Consider the following 16,066-nt stretch of genomic DNA (forward strand, 5'->3'; position numbering starts at 1 on the left):
TACATACATTATTTAATTTTGTAAAAAGAAAAAAAGGGGAAAAAAAAGTAATGTTTTCTTTGCTTCCTATGGAGGCAGTATTCTCTGTAAACCTGCTTTGGAACAATATTTATACTCACTTTTTAAGAATGAAACCAAATAAAAATGGATTGAACATCTTTTTTTGGATTGAACAACATAGTCTGTCGCTATTTTTCGGTGAAAATAGTGTTTGTTAGTGCCATCAAATGGTAGTTTTATGTTACAGCTGCAGCTCTAGGCATGTGACCAAAAGCGCAAATCTTACTGGTTGGCGACCATTCAGCTGAGTAAATGATGAAAGAATTTTAATTTACTATTCCTTTAAATCCTTTTGAATCAGTACAGTTGTATGTTTCATATAGGTCTCATTGTGGATATCCTCCATTTTTGGCTTGTGACATCTTAATTTGTATCGGCACCTCTCCAGACAATCCTCTCTTCTTGTTGAATCAATCTGGCTTCTCCCTCCAGCGGATGTGGCTGCGATTACTGCTGAGCGTTTGTGGCCACTGGAGCCGAGTATGCTTAGTCAATAGTTTCCTGGTTTTTACACACTCTGTAATTAAAGCAAATCCACCTAAGAGTGTGTGCAATAAGCAATAATATAAGTGCTGAGCTGTGGGAGAAGTTTTCTCGCTGAGTCCCACCACTCCTTTGGCTGTGGCCAGGGTAAAAAATGCCTTATTGTTGCTCAGTTGACTCCCGGTCAACGGGTAACACTCTCCACCCCGGAACACAGCCAGACTTATTCACACAGCTGGGATATAGACACTGTACTGGGACATTCATAGCAGAGTCCGGTTTGAAATGTATGAATAAATGGAGGAAACGCAGACATTCATGGTTCAGAGAGGGTTACGGTTAATTACTGCAGTTAATCGCTAGTGGCAAGATTGATGAAGGCATACTGACCAGATGTGTTGTGGGTTTTGGCCGAGAGATTTGCTGAGATCATTTCCAGAAAACATTTTATTAATTCCTCAGGTTTTTTTTTATTTATTTACAGAGAGCAAGAAAAAGCACATAATGAGGGAGATGTAGACATTAGATAAACTGCTTTGATACTAAATGGCTTCATGACATTATTGCTACTTTCAAACCTCAATTGTTTGTGTTCATCCACTGAATTTTCACATAACTAATCTATACAAATAGCTTTAAAGCAATTATAATACTTCCCCTCCGTTTAGGGCATCCGGAAATGAAATGAAAATAGACTTATTTACATTTCACTATATTTGGATATCTGTTATGTAACACTTCTAAACACATACTGGATTTTTGGTGGAAATTTACAACAATGCATCTTTGATGCATGAGACAAACAGAATAGTGTTTTCTTGCAGATTAATGTTTTACTTGCAGTAGGAATCTTACGATCGAAACGTGTGGGTACTATTTCACCCTCAAACCAAAGGAAGAAGTAATTAATTATATTTTGCATAAAGGAAATTAATCCTATTTTTTTGCATTGTGACAATGTAAAAATTCTCAATCTTTTTGTGAGATTTACCCAATCAGACTTTTATTTTCAGGCCCATAATCTCCTCTGCATCTAAGATGAAATGGCTTCACTTTAGGGGTTTTCTCACTGAGAATGTTTTCATAGTTCCTATAACTATTGGCGGAAGTACCCGCTTTTTGGCATGTTTGCACCGCAGGAACTGGGAACGATTTTAGTTATAGGAACGCCTTTTGGGGGAACTAAATTAGCTCCTACTTCAGAGTAGTCTAACCCAGCACAATAGGAACTCCCAGTGACGAAGTGAAGTGTACATTTATTGGCCGAACCCCAGACAGCAACATAGTGTCGGCCCAGATCCGGGCCAAATCTGGTACATGAGGATTCCATGCGTACCAGATGTGGGCCTGATCTGAGCTGACACTATGTTGCTGTCTGGGACGCATGCCATACGAAACACCTGCACGCGCCATTTTTAAAGTCCCCATGAATTCAAAATTGACCATACTTACTTTGTTTGCCTAAATTGATCGTTTTGTGGTGAACAATTCATCCATGCAAGTCAATCCACACAAAAAAATTTTTTGGCTTCGTAATCTTTAATCAAAATCTGAAATTTCCCCTCCCCTCTGCGTTGGAGGACCTTCCCTGATGACGTAGGTTTCACGGTTTGGGCGTCTTCTTAACATCCGTAACCACGCCCCTCCAACTGACAGTAGACAGGCTGAATGAAAACACCTACTTTTCTAGATCTTATCAGGTGCTAGATGGGAAAAAAGCCACGCCCACCATTTTGCCTCATTTAGTATTCCGTTTCTCTCGGAAATACGTCACAACACTGGAGAAAAGTCGTTTGCAACTTCCGGTTCACGGGGACTTTAAAAAGCCATCGTGTAAACACACAGCTTGCATATACTTACTCCGCAAACTAACATTTAGCACATAAATATATATATACTTACTCCACAAACTAACATTTAGCACATAAATATATATATACTTACTCCACAAACTAACATTTAGCACATAAATATATATATACTTACTCCACAAACTAACATTTAGCACATAAATATATAAAAAGATAATGTTAACGGCATTTGCTAGGCGCATTTGTCTGCGATGTTGTGTTCTTTTCTCAGCCTTGATGATTGTCTCTTAGCCCTCCTTTTTTGTTCTTTCAATTGCATAACTTATACATCTATATTCCATTTCCGTTATTACGAAACCCACGACGGCGAAGTACTTTTTCGTTCTTCGCTCAGTAAGTAAAACGAAGTTCAAAAGACATGAGCAGCGATATGCTTTTACCGAACATCCAGATGGCACCCACACTGCTGAGAGCTATGGTTAGATGAATTTATAAAAACAGGTGCTGTGCGCTTTCCTCTCAATAACAAAATAAACACATTTTTTTTTTTTAAACAGCAAGCATTTTTTAAATAAAGCATAAGAAAAGCATCGTGGATATGTTTGCAATTCGGCACTCTAGTAAAGTTACGTCACGTTTATTTATAGCACTTTATACAATGGATTGCTTAAAAGCAAGCAAACAGTGTCAGTGACTTGTTTCATCAGAAGTACAACTTTTTCTATTAAAAAGCAGCTCTCCAATGTGTTCATGTTTTCACTCGCGGACGTCTGACCTCGACGGACTGAACAGGAGAAATTAACCGGAAAAGATATCCACGTCAAAGAAGGCGCTCTGCACACATCTACCTATTGCGTAATCGCCTCGGACCAATGGTAGTACAAAAGTGTTTACCAGCCGTAGCAAACTTCCCATAAAGTTAGCATTGGCAAGCTGTTTCGAACGGCCAATTTTGGCCTGATTTTGTTCGAAATGACGTCACATCAGTCCGTTCTTCGATTTCGCCTGAAGTACATCGGAGCCTTTATGTCACTTCAGAGTTCCTAAAGGCGGTGTGAATGCAACCAGGAAAATGTCCCTAGGGGAACTATAGTTCTCAGGGGACCGACCGAGATTCACTGTTTGTGCTGCTAAACATTTTAGAATTTGCATTCATTTATAGATCAGCCCCTCTTATCTAAAATGAAATAAGAAACACAGAGGCACAAACAGTTAATTTAGTCAAAAATCATATTTTATAGACCTTGACCTGCAATCCAACATCTCAAACAGCACTACAATCAATGTTCCCAGATTCCTATCATTCCTACATCCCCTTTCTTCCCTCTTTTCTGGCCGTCATGTCCTCGCGACATCACTATAACCCCTCATTTCTCAGGAGGCATAATAGAAGTGACAGCGCAGAAAGGCTTTTGACTCTGAGAGGTGTCACTGGTGGATTCAGCCATATTTCTTCGACTGCCCTGTCATCTGTCATGTGCTATCTGTAGACAGACTGTCAGGAGCGATAAATGCATGCTCATTTTGGCCTGCTCCTCCAGTGTCCTATCTGTCTGTCTGCCCTATCTAGGCCATTATAGTACAACTTAGTCAAAGTACTCCAGGCATTGCTGAGGTTTGATATGACCATGACAAACACTTCTATTGCCTTGACATTCCTAGGCTGGAGATTATACACCTAAGTGGTATCAAGGTTATTTCACTCCTTATAATGGAAATGAAAGGTTTGTGCATGTGTCTGCAGGTGGTTTCCAGTCTAAACTCCCATTCATAAGTTTAAAATATCATACTGTGGTAATTTATTAAAAAAATCTTTTTTGGGAATTATTTTTTTGTCTTTTAAAAAAATATCTTATTTACTTTTATTCAAAGGCTTAGTCTTTTTTGTCCCAAAACAAAAAATCTGGATAGTAAGAAAAATGTGCATTTTTTATTATATTAATTATTTGGTTATGTCAAAGAGGCTTTTAAGGGGATATTTTACCTAACAAAATCAAAAACTTTTTGAGGGATGTACTGTGGATTTGAGGCAAGACTGGACATTTCAATCTGTAAAAGGACATATTTTTGAGTCTAATCTTTTCAATGAATCAAATTATTTATTTGTCAGTCTGAATGGTTTGTTCATAAATTGTTTTTCAAGTTCATCTCACTGTCTAAGGTATTCTGTCACAACGGTTATTAGTTTATAAGATTATCAGTGAATAACAACATCATTTTTTATCTGTTTCTCACACAATGCTATTGTATGACTTCAAAAGACTTGGAAAATAGTCGTATGGGTCACTTTTTTGTTACTTTTATGGGGCCTTATCGAAGCTCACCTGTTTTAAACTTTGAAAATAATAAGACATTTTTTTGAGCATCAAATCAGCATATTAGAATGATTTCTGAAGGATCATGTGACACTGAAGATTGATGCTAAAAATTCAGCATTACCATGACAAGAATAAATTACATTTTAAAATGAATTAATAGAAAACAGATATTTACAGATGAAGAGTTCAGATGCAAAACCCTCTAAATCCGTCAGACTTATTTTCTTTAAATGAGCATTTTTTATCAGGCTCCTATGTTCACGTCCAGTAGTTTCATTTTAAAGGTACTGATAAGGTTATTAGTCATTGAATAAAATAACTTTTTTTCAAAAATGTCACTTGAGTCAATTCAGTGATTTTTAACAAATTAGATTTTCTTTTGCGTCAAAAACAGCTAAATCCACTTGTGCTTTTTTCGCAAAAACCTCTAAATCCACCTCTTTGGGACAAGACATAGTAAATAGCTGAAAAATCAATAAAAATGTAACTAGAAACACTGAAAAAGATTAGAGCACATTCATTTCAAAACTAAACAGTAGACACACCTCTTTACAGGGGGGCTGAATGAGATCTGCGATTATTTGCAAATCCCACCCCATTTCTCTGCAGTCACCTTTCTGCCCTGTCTGAATAAAGACAAAAGCCCCCCCGATTCACACAGTACAACCACATTGGCAAAAAGAATTGGCGATTAAAATAGTTTAATAGTTTTAGTTTGTATAATCAAGTAGAACAGAGCAACATTCTTAAACATCAATATCTGTGCATTTTGTATAAGAAGCTTATAAGACTTAAATAATGTAAAGTAATATTATAATGTATATCTCAAGTATAATAAATCAAATTCCTTCAAAGTTACAGCACTGCACCAAGAACTGTTATGAGTGCATGCTACACTTGCGACCAAGCTATTTTCACTGTAAAGTTACCTATTTTCTTTTGCCTTGTAAATTAACGGGAAGAGTTTTGAGGTAGATAAACGACGTTCTCTTCTGCCTTTTGATGTCAGCAGGACAGGCTCCTCCATTTCATCGTACTCCATCTTAAAAATGTAAAAAATCTGAATCCAAAAACAAAACAATCTCCTCAGCCGTCTAAAAAAATCCGTCTCCTCAGCGCACCGCTCTATTGAAACAGCCTGTACTGATTCGCGCGGCTCGCGCCTTCTGATTGGTTCTCGGGATGTAGTGGCTTTTGCTGCCAAAGGGAAGTGGCGTCTAGAGGCTTTTGCCGACAAACTGATATTTCTGAATGGGCTGAGGCTGAGATTTCGAGGATTTGAAGCAAATATATTTGTTGAACGTGTACTGTGTTCAGATAGCTTTCACTCAATGTCATTATCTCATTTTTGACGGAGGTGGCGTTTAGAGGCTTTTGCATCTGAACTCTTCAGATACAGATTTTAACAGACACAATATTACTATCAGTTTTTTATTCAATAAAAGCAGCCTTAGTGAGCAAGCCCAAACTTTTGTACTGGGTTGTACATTATACATATATGTGTGCATTACACACACACACACACACACACACACACACACACACACACACACACACACACACACACACACACAACTTTAAATTCCAAAATCACAATTGCTTTCTGAAAGGTCCTCTGGGAATGATGTGCTCAGAGAGACATTGAACAAATTCATATTGCTCCATCTGCATGTTCAGTAAAGCTCAGGACACAATTTAATACCACTTTCATGTCCATGAGAAAAGTGTGAGGATTAGCAATAGACATTAAGTTTTGAGCCCCTGTGAAACAGATGGCGAGTGGGCTGTTCTTTTTGAAAACAGACCCAAGGGGAGCACAGTACTGGAAGAGGAAAAACGGACTTTACAGGCAGCCGTGTCCTTGAATGTTTGGCTGTTGTTGAAAACATCATACACCCACACTGTTTTTCTTGACTCTTTTTTTTTTTTTATCTCCCTCACTGTTTTTATTCCACCCGTCAGTGGTTTGTTTCCAGGCCTGTCTAGGGTCAGTCTCCCTGAGGGGCCGCCATTAGGCGAATGGATAAGATAGGAGCTGAACTGATTGAGGTGAGACACAGGAGAGAAAAGTGGGAAATGCCCACAGAGCCATAGAGTGCCGAAGGAGGAACAAACACAGCGGCACGGCTCTTAGTCTCACGCTTTTTACACATTCTCACATTACAGAGGACTTGACAGACCGTGTCTGCTGCTGAGGTCACAGCCACAGTTCACTTAAATTGAGCTGAGGAAATGATGACACAAGAGCTGCAACAACTAACCGATATAAAATCAATACAAATCCATAAGAAATGTTCTCTGTTGAAAAGTTGGATGCTTGAGACTTGTCCCCATTGACGTCACTTTACAGTTGTGAAAACCACATTTCTATGGAAAAAAAATTGCAGAAAAACATGACCAATGTCATCCAAAGCATAAGCACTTTAAATTAAACACATTTTTTTTCTCCAGTGCATAACTTAATTTATGTTCTCTGTAAATGTTGTAAATTAAGTCATTATCTGTCAAGTATGAAGCAATAATTTTGTCCTTTTGATTAAAATTGGTTGTGTGACATTAAATGTAATGTTTAAAATAAATCTATTTATAATCATAAAATCGTCTAATTATATTTTTATAAGAACAGTGACTAGTGGCATTGTAGTAAATAATTCTTGACATTTACAGTATAAGCACAAGAAATGTCAGTAATAGCACTGCTATTTTTGTGTTTGATTTTGTGAAAAACTATCTGTGATTTATATAGTAATATTGATATTTTAAAGGACAATAACAGTGTAAAATACACAGTGATTTGCACATTACTTGGAGGACAACATTGAGCAGGATATGGAATAACATCATGCTTTTTCGGTATTATTATGAAAATATATTTTTTAATAATTTAAAATTGTAATCATTTTAAATATATATATATTTTTTTTTTAAATCAAAGATGTAATTGGCAGATTAATCAACAGTTTTTAGTTGTGGCCCTAGCTTACACCACATTATCTTGTGGTTCAGCAGGACAGGTGTCTCCTGTTCTTCTATTACTGATTTGAACCAGAGCAATGCATTAGATTGACAGGGTGTGCAGATCTTCTGCTTGGAAGTGACATTTCTGTCATGGTATTTTTCAGCAGTAGTTGCCATCCACTGCCACTAATGTGAGATGTCAGAAACCTGTGGACCGATTTCTCAGGTCGTCTGCCCATGTGTTTGACATTGAGCGAGCAGCAATGTGTCACCTAAAGATATATGTTAGATGGGGCTCTGGAGGGTACGGATATGGACAGTCATGATAGACCCATCTATCAGGGTTGTTCCACTGAACTTAATCCAGTGATTAAAGTTACATTTTAACTAAAGACAATTTTAACTACATTTTAACTATATATATATATATATATATATATATATATATATAGTTATTGTGCTGTCAATCATGATTAATTTCATAATTTTTATTGTGGTTAATATACAATACAGTTTAAAAGATTTGGGATGATTGTTTTATAGAAAGAACTGAAGTCCCTTATCCTCACCAAGGTTGTATTTATTTGATCAAAAATACAGTAAAAACTGTAATATTGTGAAATATGATTACAATTTAAAATAACTATTACATTTTAAAATGTATTCGAAATGTATTACTCAAGTCTTCAGTGTCATTCATAAATCATTCTAATATGCTGATTTAATGCTCAAGAAACATTTCTTAATATCAATGTTGAAACCAGATGTGCTGCTTAATATTTTGCTGAAACTGTGATACACTTTATTTCAGGATTCTTTGATGAATAGAAAGTTCAAAAGATCAGCATTTATTTGAAATAGAAATCTTTTGTAACATTATAAATGTCTTATTATACTGTCACTTTTGATCGATTTAATGCATGCTTGTTGAATAAAGGTCATTAATTTCTTACTAAGCCTGAACTTTTGAACGATAGTGTACATAAATAATCAGCGTTAAGGTACACAATTCTAGTCTTTTGTTTCTAGGAGCACAGCTCATGTTATTGCTAACATACCTCTGGCATAATGTAAGTCTTCGAATTATTTTCAGTGTTCCCTGACACTCATCCATTTTCCTTCTTCTGGTCTCCTCCAAACTCAAAAATCTTAATACGAGTCTATCCGCAAAGATAAAAGGCAAGGTGTACGGTTACAGCTAGATCAACAGTGTGGGAGCAGCCCGAGGTTCTGTGAAGCTCTGGAGGTGAAGGAGCTCCATGTGGGGGATTAATATGAGTTCTCTTCTCGCATCCAAACCAAACAGGCAATCCCACTCCAAGGACCGGGAAATCAAACTCTGTTTGTTTTGCGTGAGGATTATTTACATAGTCTGATATTTACGGAGGCGAGGGCAGACATCGTCACTACAGAAGAGGGATTTTTTTTCTGACTGAAATGAACAGATATGAATCTGGAAGTTGTGCTATGGTCTTGATATTCGGTAACACTTTAGGTCCCATTAGTTACCGTTAGTTAATGCCTTCACCAACATTAACTAACAATGGGCAATACATTTGCTACAGCATTTATTATTCTTTGTTAATGTTATTTGAAATATAACTTCATTTTTTGTTAATGTTAGCTCAGGTCCATTAAATAATAATATGGTAACACTTTATTTTGATAGTCCACTTTAGACATTCTACTAAGTTACTAACTTTGCAGCTACATGTCAACTTATTCTACTAACCTGAACCCTAACCTAAGTCTACTAATACTCTAATGAGAGTTAGTTGACATGTAGTTGCAGCTACTTATAGTTCTATCTAAAGTGGAGTGGACCATCGAAATAAAGTGTAACCAGTAATATTAACAGATACTACTTTTGATTTGAATAATGCATTAATAAATATGGAAGCTTGTTTCTGCCACTGAATAAAAAATAAAAAACGTAATTGCGATGTTTTTAATCTCACAATTCGGACTTTTTTCCTTGCAATTGTGTGATATAAAGTATAAACTGGCAATTGCGGGTTATAAAGTCAGAATTTGCGAGTTTCGAGGGGGGGGGTCAATTCTGTCAATCTGTCAAAAAGTCAATTCTGACTTTTTTTCTCAGAAATGCGAGTTTATATCTCACAATTCTGACTTTATAACAAGCGATTGCGAGTTTATATCTCACAATTCTGACTTTATAACACAATTGTGAGTTTATATCTCGCAATTCTGAGAAAAAAGGTCATAAATGTGAGATAAAAAGTCGCAATTACCTTTTTTATTTTTTATTCTGTGGTGGAAACAAGCTTCCATAAGTAAATGTTAAAATTAACATTAACTAAGATTAATAAATGCTTTAGAAATAGTTTTCCATTTGTTAAATAATGTTAACCAATGGAACCTTATTGTAAAGTGTTACCTGACATTTCCATCATCACTTACTCTTTCTTTCTTCCATGGAGGAGATATTTTGCAGAATGTCTAAGCTCCTCTTTTCCAAACAGTAGAATGAATGTGGACACGGGTTTTCAAGCTCCCAAAATGATAATATTTTGTATTGAAAGTCCTCTTAAGCTAAACATGTTAAATTTGTGGGATGAACAGAATGAAATTTAATTCATAATTTGCTGAAAATCTTTTTAAATGCTGAAATCTCATTTGCATTAGCATTAATTTTTGCCATTCGGACGCATTCATTTTTTACATTCTTCCAAATGTCTTTGTTTTCAATGTTAAAAAAGAAAGCCATACAGGTTTGGAATGACATGAGGACGAGCAATTTTTTATTTTAAACTATTATTGTAAACTATTCCTTTCAGCCAAGCCAAACAATGTCTCTTGCGAAAAATAGGAACACACAGCTGTATTTCACTTTTCTAGGCACAATACGTTTCCTACCGAGAGAAAAATGAAAACATTTGGTGATATGTCTGTTCGCAGTCACTGTGGAACGGTTATCCACCAACAAAGCACAGCTGCTGGATCTGGCAGTTAAACATCACTCTAACAGGATCGCCACTCACTGCCTAGGAAGGTTTTACTGTCAGATATAACAAAGTGTGAGGTGAAAAGAAGCCCTGATGAACACGCTGAAGCTCGAGGAAAGCATTCATCCGTTCCACTCAGCCTTGTTCATATAAGCTCTCTCCCAAGACGACTCTCATGCCATTTGATTGAAACAGAGACTAAAGAAAGATTTATCAGGGCTAGTTTTATGTCATGTTCCTCTCAAAATTTTCAAAGATGTTTTCCTTCAAGGCATTTCCCTTAGTTTCTTTGCGATTAGGGTCTGTATTTGAGTCGAGGGTCATGAGGGATGCCTTTAATTGGATCTCATTTCTGCAGATCTGCTGTTTATTTGAAGAAGACTGGGGCAGAATTGTAGCGACTGAGATCACCACTGGGAAGGGAGGGGTTAAGACCTCTGATCATGGCCGTGCTCAATCATGCTTCCCCTTACTCACTGCACAAATACCCATGGGCACACTTTCCTACATTGTGCTAAAGTTGTGGCTGTGGCCTGCAAGGCCTCAGCGCAGATCTTTCCCACACTCTCAACAGGCCGTCATGTGTGCGTTGAGCTCAGATCGAGGGAGGAGGGAGACCTCAAGCTTTATTGGCCAATGATCTGCAGCATATACTATTGTGCAGAGCAGGGACCAATCAGAGAGCTGAGATAAGGGTCAGTCGACAGCCCTGTGCTTTAGCTCTGTCTAATGCTGCTTCTTACTACACTGCATAGGGAGGAATTTATCAATAACATTTATATAATGGTACTTTCAAAGTTTTGTCAATAACATTACATTACGATTATTATAGAAAAGTAATTTAGTTTTGTTAGTTTTCATTCTGACTGTTTTTAAATGTTTATTTTATATTTGGGCAGGCGAGATTAATGCATTAGCTAATGTCATTTAACAGTGTTTAACACTCTTTTTGGTGCAGTCTTGTGTTATTGATAAGGTTAATTTTCAGATAGGTTGTAAAGGTTTAAAATGTTATAATATCCTGTGTATCTAAAATTAAATGGATTCTGTTAGTTTAATTTTAGTTTTGGAGTCACGACTATATTTTAGTTCCCTTATTTCAATTATTTCAGATAACAAAAATTATTTTTCTTTATTTTTCTTTTCGGACTGCTTTTGGACTTTTTTTTTGTTGTTGTAAAAAACAAACAAACATTGCTTAACAATTTAGTAATAAGATTTAAAATATAAAAAAAGATATATATTTTATACATTGCCCATCTAAAATAATATATTTAGACATAATTATTTATATATACTTTTTTAGTGCAGTAGAGGAATTTTTATTGTGTGTGTGCGTATTCTAAGGAAAGATCCGAGACTGATAAATGCCACAGGCGCTGCTATCAGATATCTACGTGATTTCCTTCCTGTGTCACATTAAGCCCTGATGATAGTGTGCCGTGTGTGAGTGTGTGTGGTTCAGGTATATCCTACGTTATGGGGACAAAATGTCCCTACAAAGATGGCAATATCCGATATCCTTGTCCTTGTTTTTGAAAATGTAAAAATGCAGAACATTTTCTGTGATGGGTAGGGTTAGTCTTGGGGGATAGAATATACAGTTTGTACAGTATAAAAATCATTATGTCTATGGAAATCCCCATAACACATGGAAACCCAACGTGTGTGTGTGTGTGTGTGTACGTGCGTGTGTTTGTGTGTACTCGCGTGTGTGTGTGCGTGCGTGCAGGGTTTGGGTGTTGGGCTTCAGTCTGTTATAGAGGGCCAGCGCTGTTCTACTAATCCCCTGTTTTCACACACAGCTGTTTCCTGTTGGGAACATGGGCCAGGCTAGGGGCCTTTGTGAGACACACACAAACTAGAGGACACAATTTGCTTTTCCAGACAATGTTCACTGAAACGCCAAGGCCGCAGTGTCTGCCATCCAAAAGCCTGCGTGAAAACAACTTTGTCAGGAAATAATGCTCAACACAGCAATTTAGTTCATCTCTCTATTTCTTCATTCTAGGGAGTCCATTCCATTAAGACAGAACATGTTTTTTTGCTGGGAAAAGTCTCCAGATATTGGGCAATAAATGCAGTTATCAGTAGATTGTGGCTTATGAAGGCAGCAGATGTAATTGATTCTTGGAAGAAGAGACCAGTGTGAACATACCGTACTGACTCTGATCACCCTGAGCTTCAGACATCTCATCAGTCAGCTTTATTTATGGATTGGGCTCTGACCTCTGGCCTGATTCTCCTGTAGTATAGGAGTGAAAGTCTGAGCTGAGTTCAAGATAAAAAGCCTCCAGTCATTCTTGTGCCTGTTCATTTGTAATATTTGGAAATAATAGGATCCATTTATTACAGCCAGCGTTCTGTAATGTAAACCACCCTTAATGTAATGCAGTCACGGCTGTAAAATGTGTTAATGTGCACTTAACCAAATGTTGGTCCAAGGGAGCAATACTTGAGAATGATTATTCACCTCCCTACAGCACTTAATGAAGTAACAGGAGATTATAGGCATTATGTGTAAAAGCTACGTTTTAGAGTTAACTGAAATTCTGCTGACGGGCACTGTGTGGTATGAGTGTCCCGAATAGTTCTCAGACAAAGATAGGAACATCCTGTTACTTTTAGACTTTCCATTCCTGAATTAGAACTGCTTTTGGGATCGTGTTGCCCTATTTGTTTTAATAAAAATGTAGTTTTGCAAGAATAAGTGAATACAAACTCAAAATGTGTTTTATATCAACTTTTATTGTCCTGCTTGTGTAGAAGTAGAAAATCTTCTTCTGTGGGGTCTGTAAGATTTTTTTAATGTTTTTGAAAAAGTCTCTTATGCTGTTGTATGTAACACAGTTCATGTTCAGGTTAAGGAGCCAAACGATAAATGTGAACTTTAACTCGTCTTCTACTGTTGTCACTTCTTATTTTATCTTTCCGGAGCTCCTCCATTTAAAAAAAAATACCTCGAGGTATGAATCCTTTAATTAATTATAGTGACTTTATTAGTTGATGCCGGACTGATGTAATTTATGTAATTATTATATTTAGTTTTTTAGTTTGTATAAATGGGAATGCTCTTGTTCTGTGTACAGGGTGAAACACTTATCTTTTTGTGGTCTTTTTTTTTTACAGAGTGAATCAGTGAAATATTTCCTGGACAACTTGGATCGGATTGGCCAACTGGTGAGTCATGATAACACAGCATTATTTAATAGTGCCAGCTCTTCATGGTATATGACCATGCAATATAAACACAGATAGTCAGTCAGAATAGTGTTTTTTATGCAATGTTTCCCAGCAGAGATGGGGGCATTGAAGACTGGAGACACTGAAAATGAAAGTAAAGTGGTCTCTTTGAGTTTGATATTGGCCAAGGTTGCCAAGAACACATAGTGTGTCTCAGATGAGTGATAAAAAAAAGGCCTGGAAGGGTTTTGTGTGAGCATGGAAACCAAGGCCAAATACAAAACAGATAAATGTTATAGTTTGGGTGGGATGTGGGCCTTTTGAAAACTGCTTCAAAGATCATTTTGTCTGCCCTTGTGGCAATTTTTATGAAGGATTGTGTATTTGTGACAAAAGATTGCCTGGAAACCACTCTTATTTTTGCTTTTATTTATTTTTATTTTACCACATAGATTTCACAAAAATCAGAATGGTTAAGTTTGCAAAAGGTATAGTTTTTCTGTTTTAAGTTGCATAAGTGGATAAAGAAGATCCTGGTAGAATGTGAAACTCTAATAGACCTGTGCCAATAATTATCCTTGTTAATAAAAATATTTTAGATCAATTTAGCTAAAGCAAATTGTAAAAAATTTGTTTGATTTGTGCTAATATATATATATATATATATATATTTATTATTGACTTTATTTACTCAACCTGTTCTTTCAGAATTATCTACCAAGCCGACAGGACATCCTATTGGCCAGGAAGGCCACCAAGGGAATTGTGGAGCATGATTTTATCATTAAGAAGATCCCTTTTAAGATGGTAGATGTGGGTGGCCAGCGCTCTCAGAGACAAAAATGGTTTCAGTGCTTTGATGGCATCACCTCCATCCTCTTCATGGTGTCCTCCAGCGAGTATGACCAGGTGCTGATGGAAGACCGGCGCACTAACCGCCTGGTGGAGTCCATGAACATCTTTGAGACCATAGTCAACAACAAGCTCTTTTCCAATGTGTCCATAATCCTCTTCCTCAACAAGATGGACCTTCTGGTGGAGAAGGTACGCAAAGTCAGCATTTGCAAGCACTTTTCCGACTTCCGGGGAGACCCTCACCGACTGGAGGACGTGCAAGCTTATCTAGTGCAGTGCTTCAACCGCAAACGTCGCAACCGCAGCAAGCCACTTTTCCACCACTTCACCACTGCCATTGACACTGAGAACATTCGCTTTGTCTTTCATGCCGTCAAAGATACAATTCTTCAGGAGAACCTTAAGGACATAATGTTGCAGTGACATTTACAGTACTTTGATCTGTTTTTGCCATTGTTTGAGTCCAATTTCCATCCTATCGCAGGAGGATGTGCCATCTGGACTTCTGGTGCAGGAAAAAAATCATGGTGCAAAATGTACTTTGCATCGTGTGTTAGCTGATCAAGTACTCCATTATGCAGAGCTGTATATGAGAGACATGACATTCATACACAAAATTGAATGAATCTCTCTGTCATCACTCGTTTTAATTTCGTCCTGTGAAACAGGAAGTTTGAAGACACCTTAGATGGTGGAAAAGCCAAGAACATTTGAGGGGATTACAGTTTGTTAACGCAAAGAAAAATGAAGCAGTTTGGTAGTCAATCATTTTAGAGTATTTTCACCTCCTTTCTTAAGGATAAACTCAAACAATGCACAATAACTTTATACTGGCTCATCTCCCAAATAACATCCTAAAAATAAATGGCAAACCTGCACTGAACATCCTGCTTGGTACAAGTAGTTCATTTCATGTCATTTGACAGGTTTATTTTTGATATAATCTAACATTTAAATCACATTTTGCTTTATCTATACTTGTGAGTTTATAGATGTCATGCAAAATTGTCTCATTAACAACTAAGCAGGGTTTTTTGTACATAGAGTGAATAGCGGCTTTTGTAAATGTTAACTGTGTCTGCTTTTATTTGTCTCTTCACGGTAAGCTACGAGCTTTGGAATTTAGAGTAGGGTCAAATCACTGGTTATGCCTAACACCACTAACTTAAGATGAATAATGCATTAATGGTATTCTTTAAATGTCATTATTGCACAACATGTGTACTTTATGAGTATTCATATGATGTTAAGCCTCTCGAAATGTATATAACCTGTGTAGTTCATCATGACTCTACAAGGAGAATTACAGAGGGAGTCAACCTGATGCTGTTCACTTATACCATCAGCAGATGTAAAGATCTTAGTTCTTCCTTGATTTCAGCCAGGGACTGAGCTTTATTCTCCAGGGCTTGTTGAATGGCAGCTGTGAACA

At 36.9% G+C, this 16,066-nt stretch overlaps 1 protein-coding gene across 2 annotated transcripts in view; it reads left to right on the forward strand.

Annotated features, from left to right (window-relative positions):
* The window catches only part of gna12a (guanine nucleotide binding protein (G protein) alpha 12a), a 33,642-nt gene extending 18,504 nt beyond the window's left edge, over positions 1–15,138 (forward strand). For both annotated transcript variants that reach the window (XM_056261659.1, XM_056261660.1), the window contains exons 3-4: positions 13,726–13,776; positions 14,488–15,138. In XM_056261659.1, the coding sequence (XP_056117634.1) occupies positions 13,726–13,776; positions 14,488–15,057 (621 nt within the window). In that variant the 3' untranslated portion in view covers positions 15,058–15,138. The remainder of the gene's footprint in view (positions 1–13,725; positions 13,777–14,487) is intronic.
* The last annotated feature ends 928 nt before the right edge of the window (positions 15,139–16,066 follow it).

This window comes from Rhinichthys klamathensis, unplaced genomic scaffold (genome assembly GCF_029890125.1).
Source record: "Rhinichthys klamathensis goyatoka isolate OS25496 unplaced genomic scaffold, OSU_Roscu_1.1 h1tg000184l_1, whole genome shotgun sequence".
Classification (NCBI taxonomy): Eukaryota; Metazoa; Chordata; class Actinopteri; order Cypriniformes; family Leuciscidae; genus Rhinichthys; species Rhinichthys klamathensis.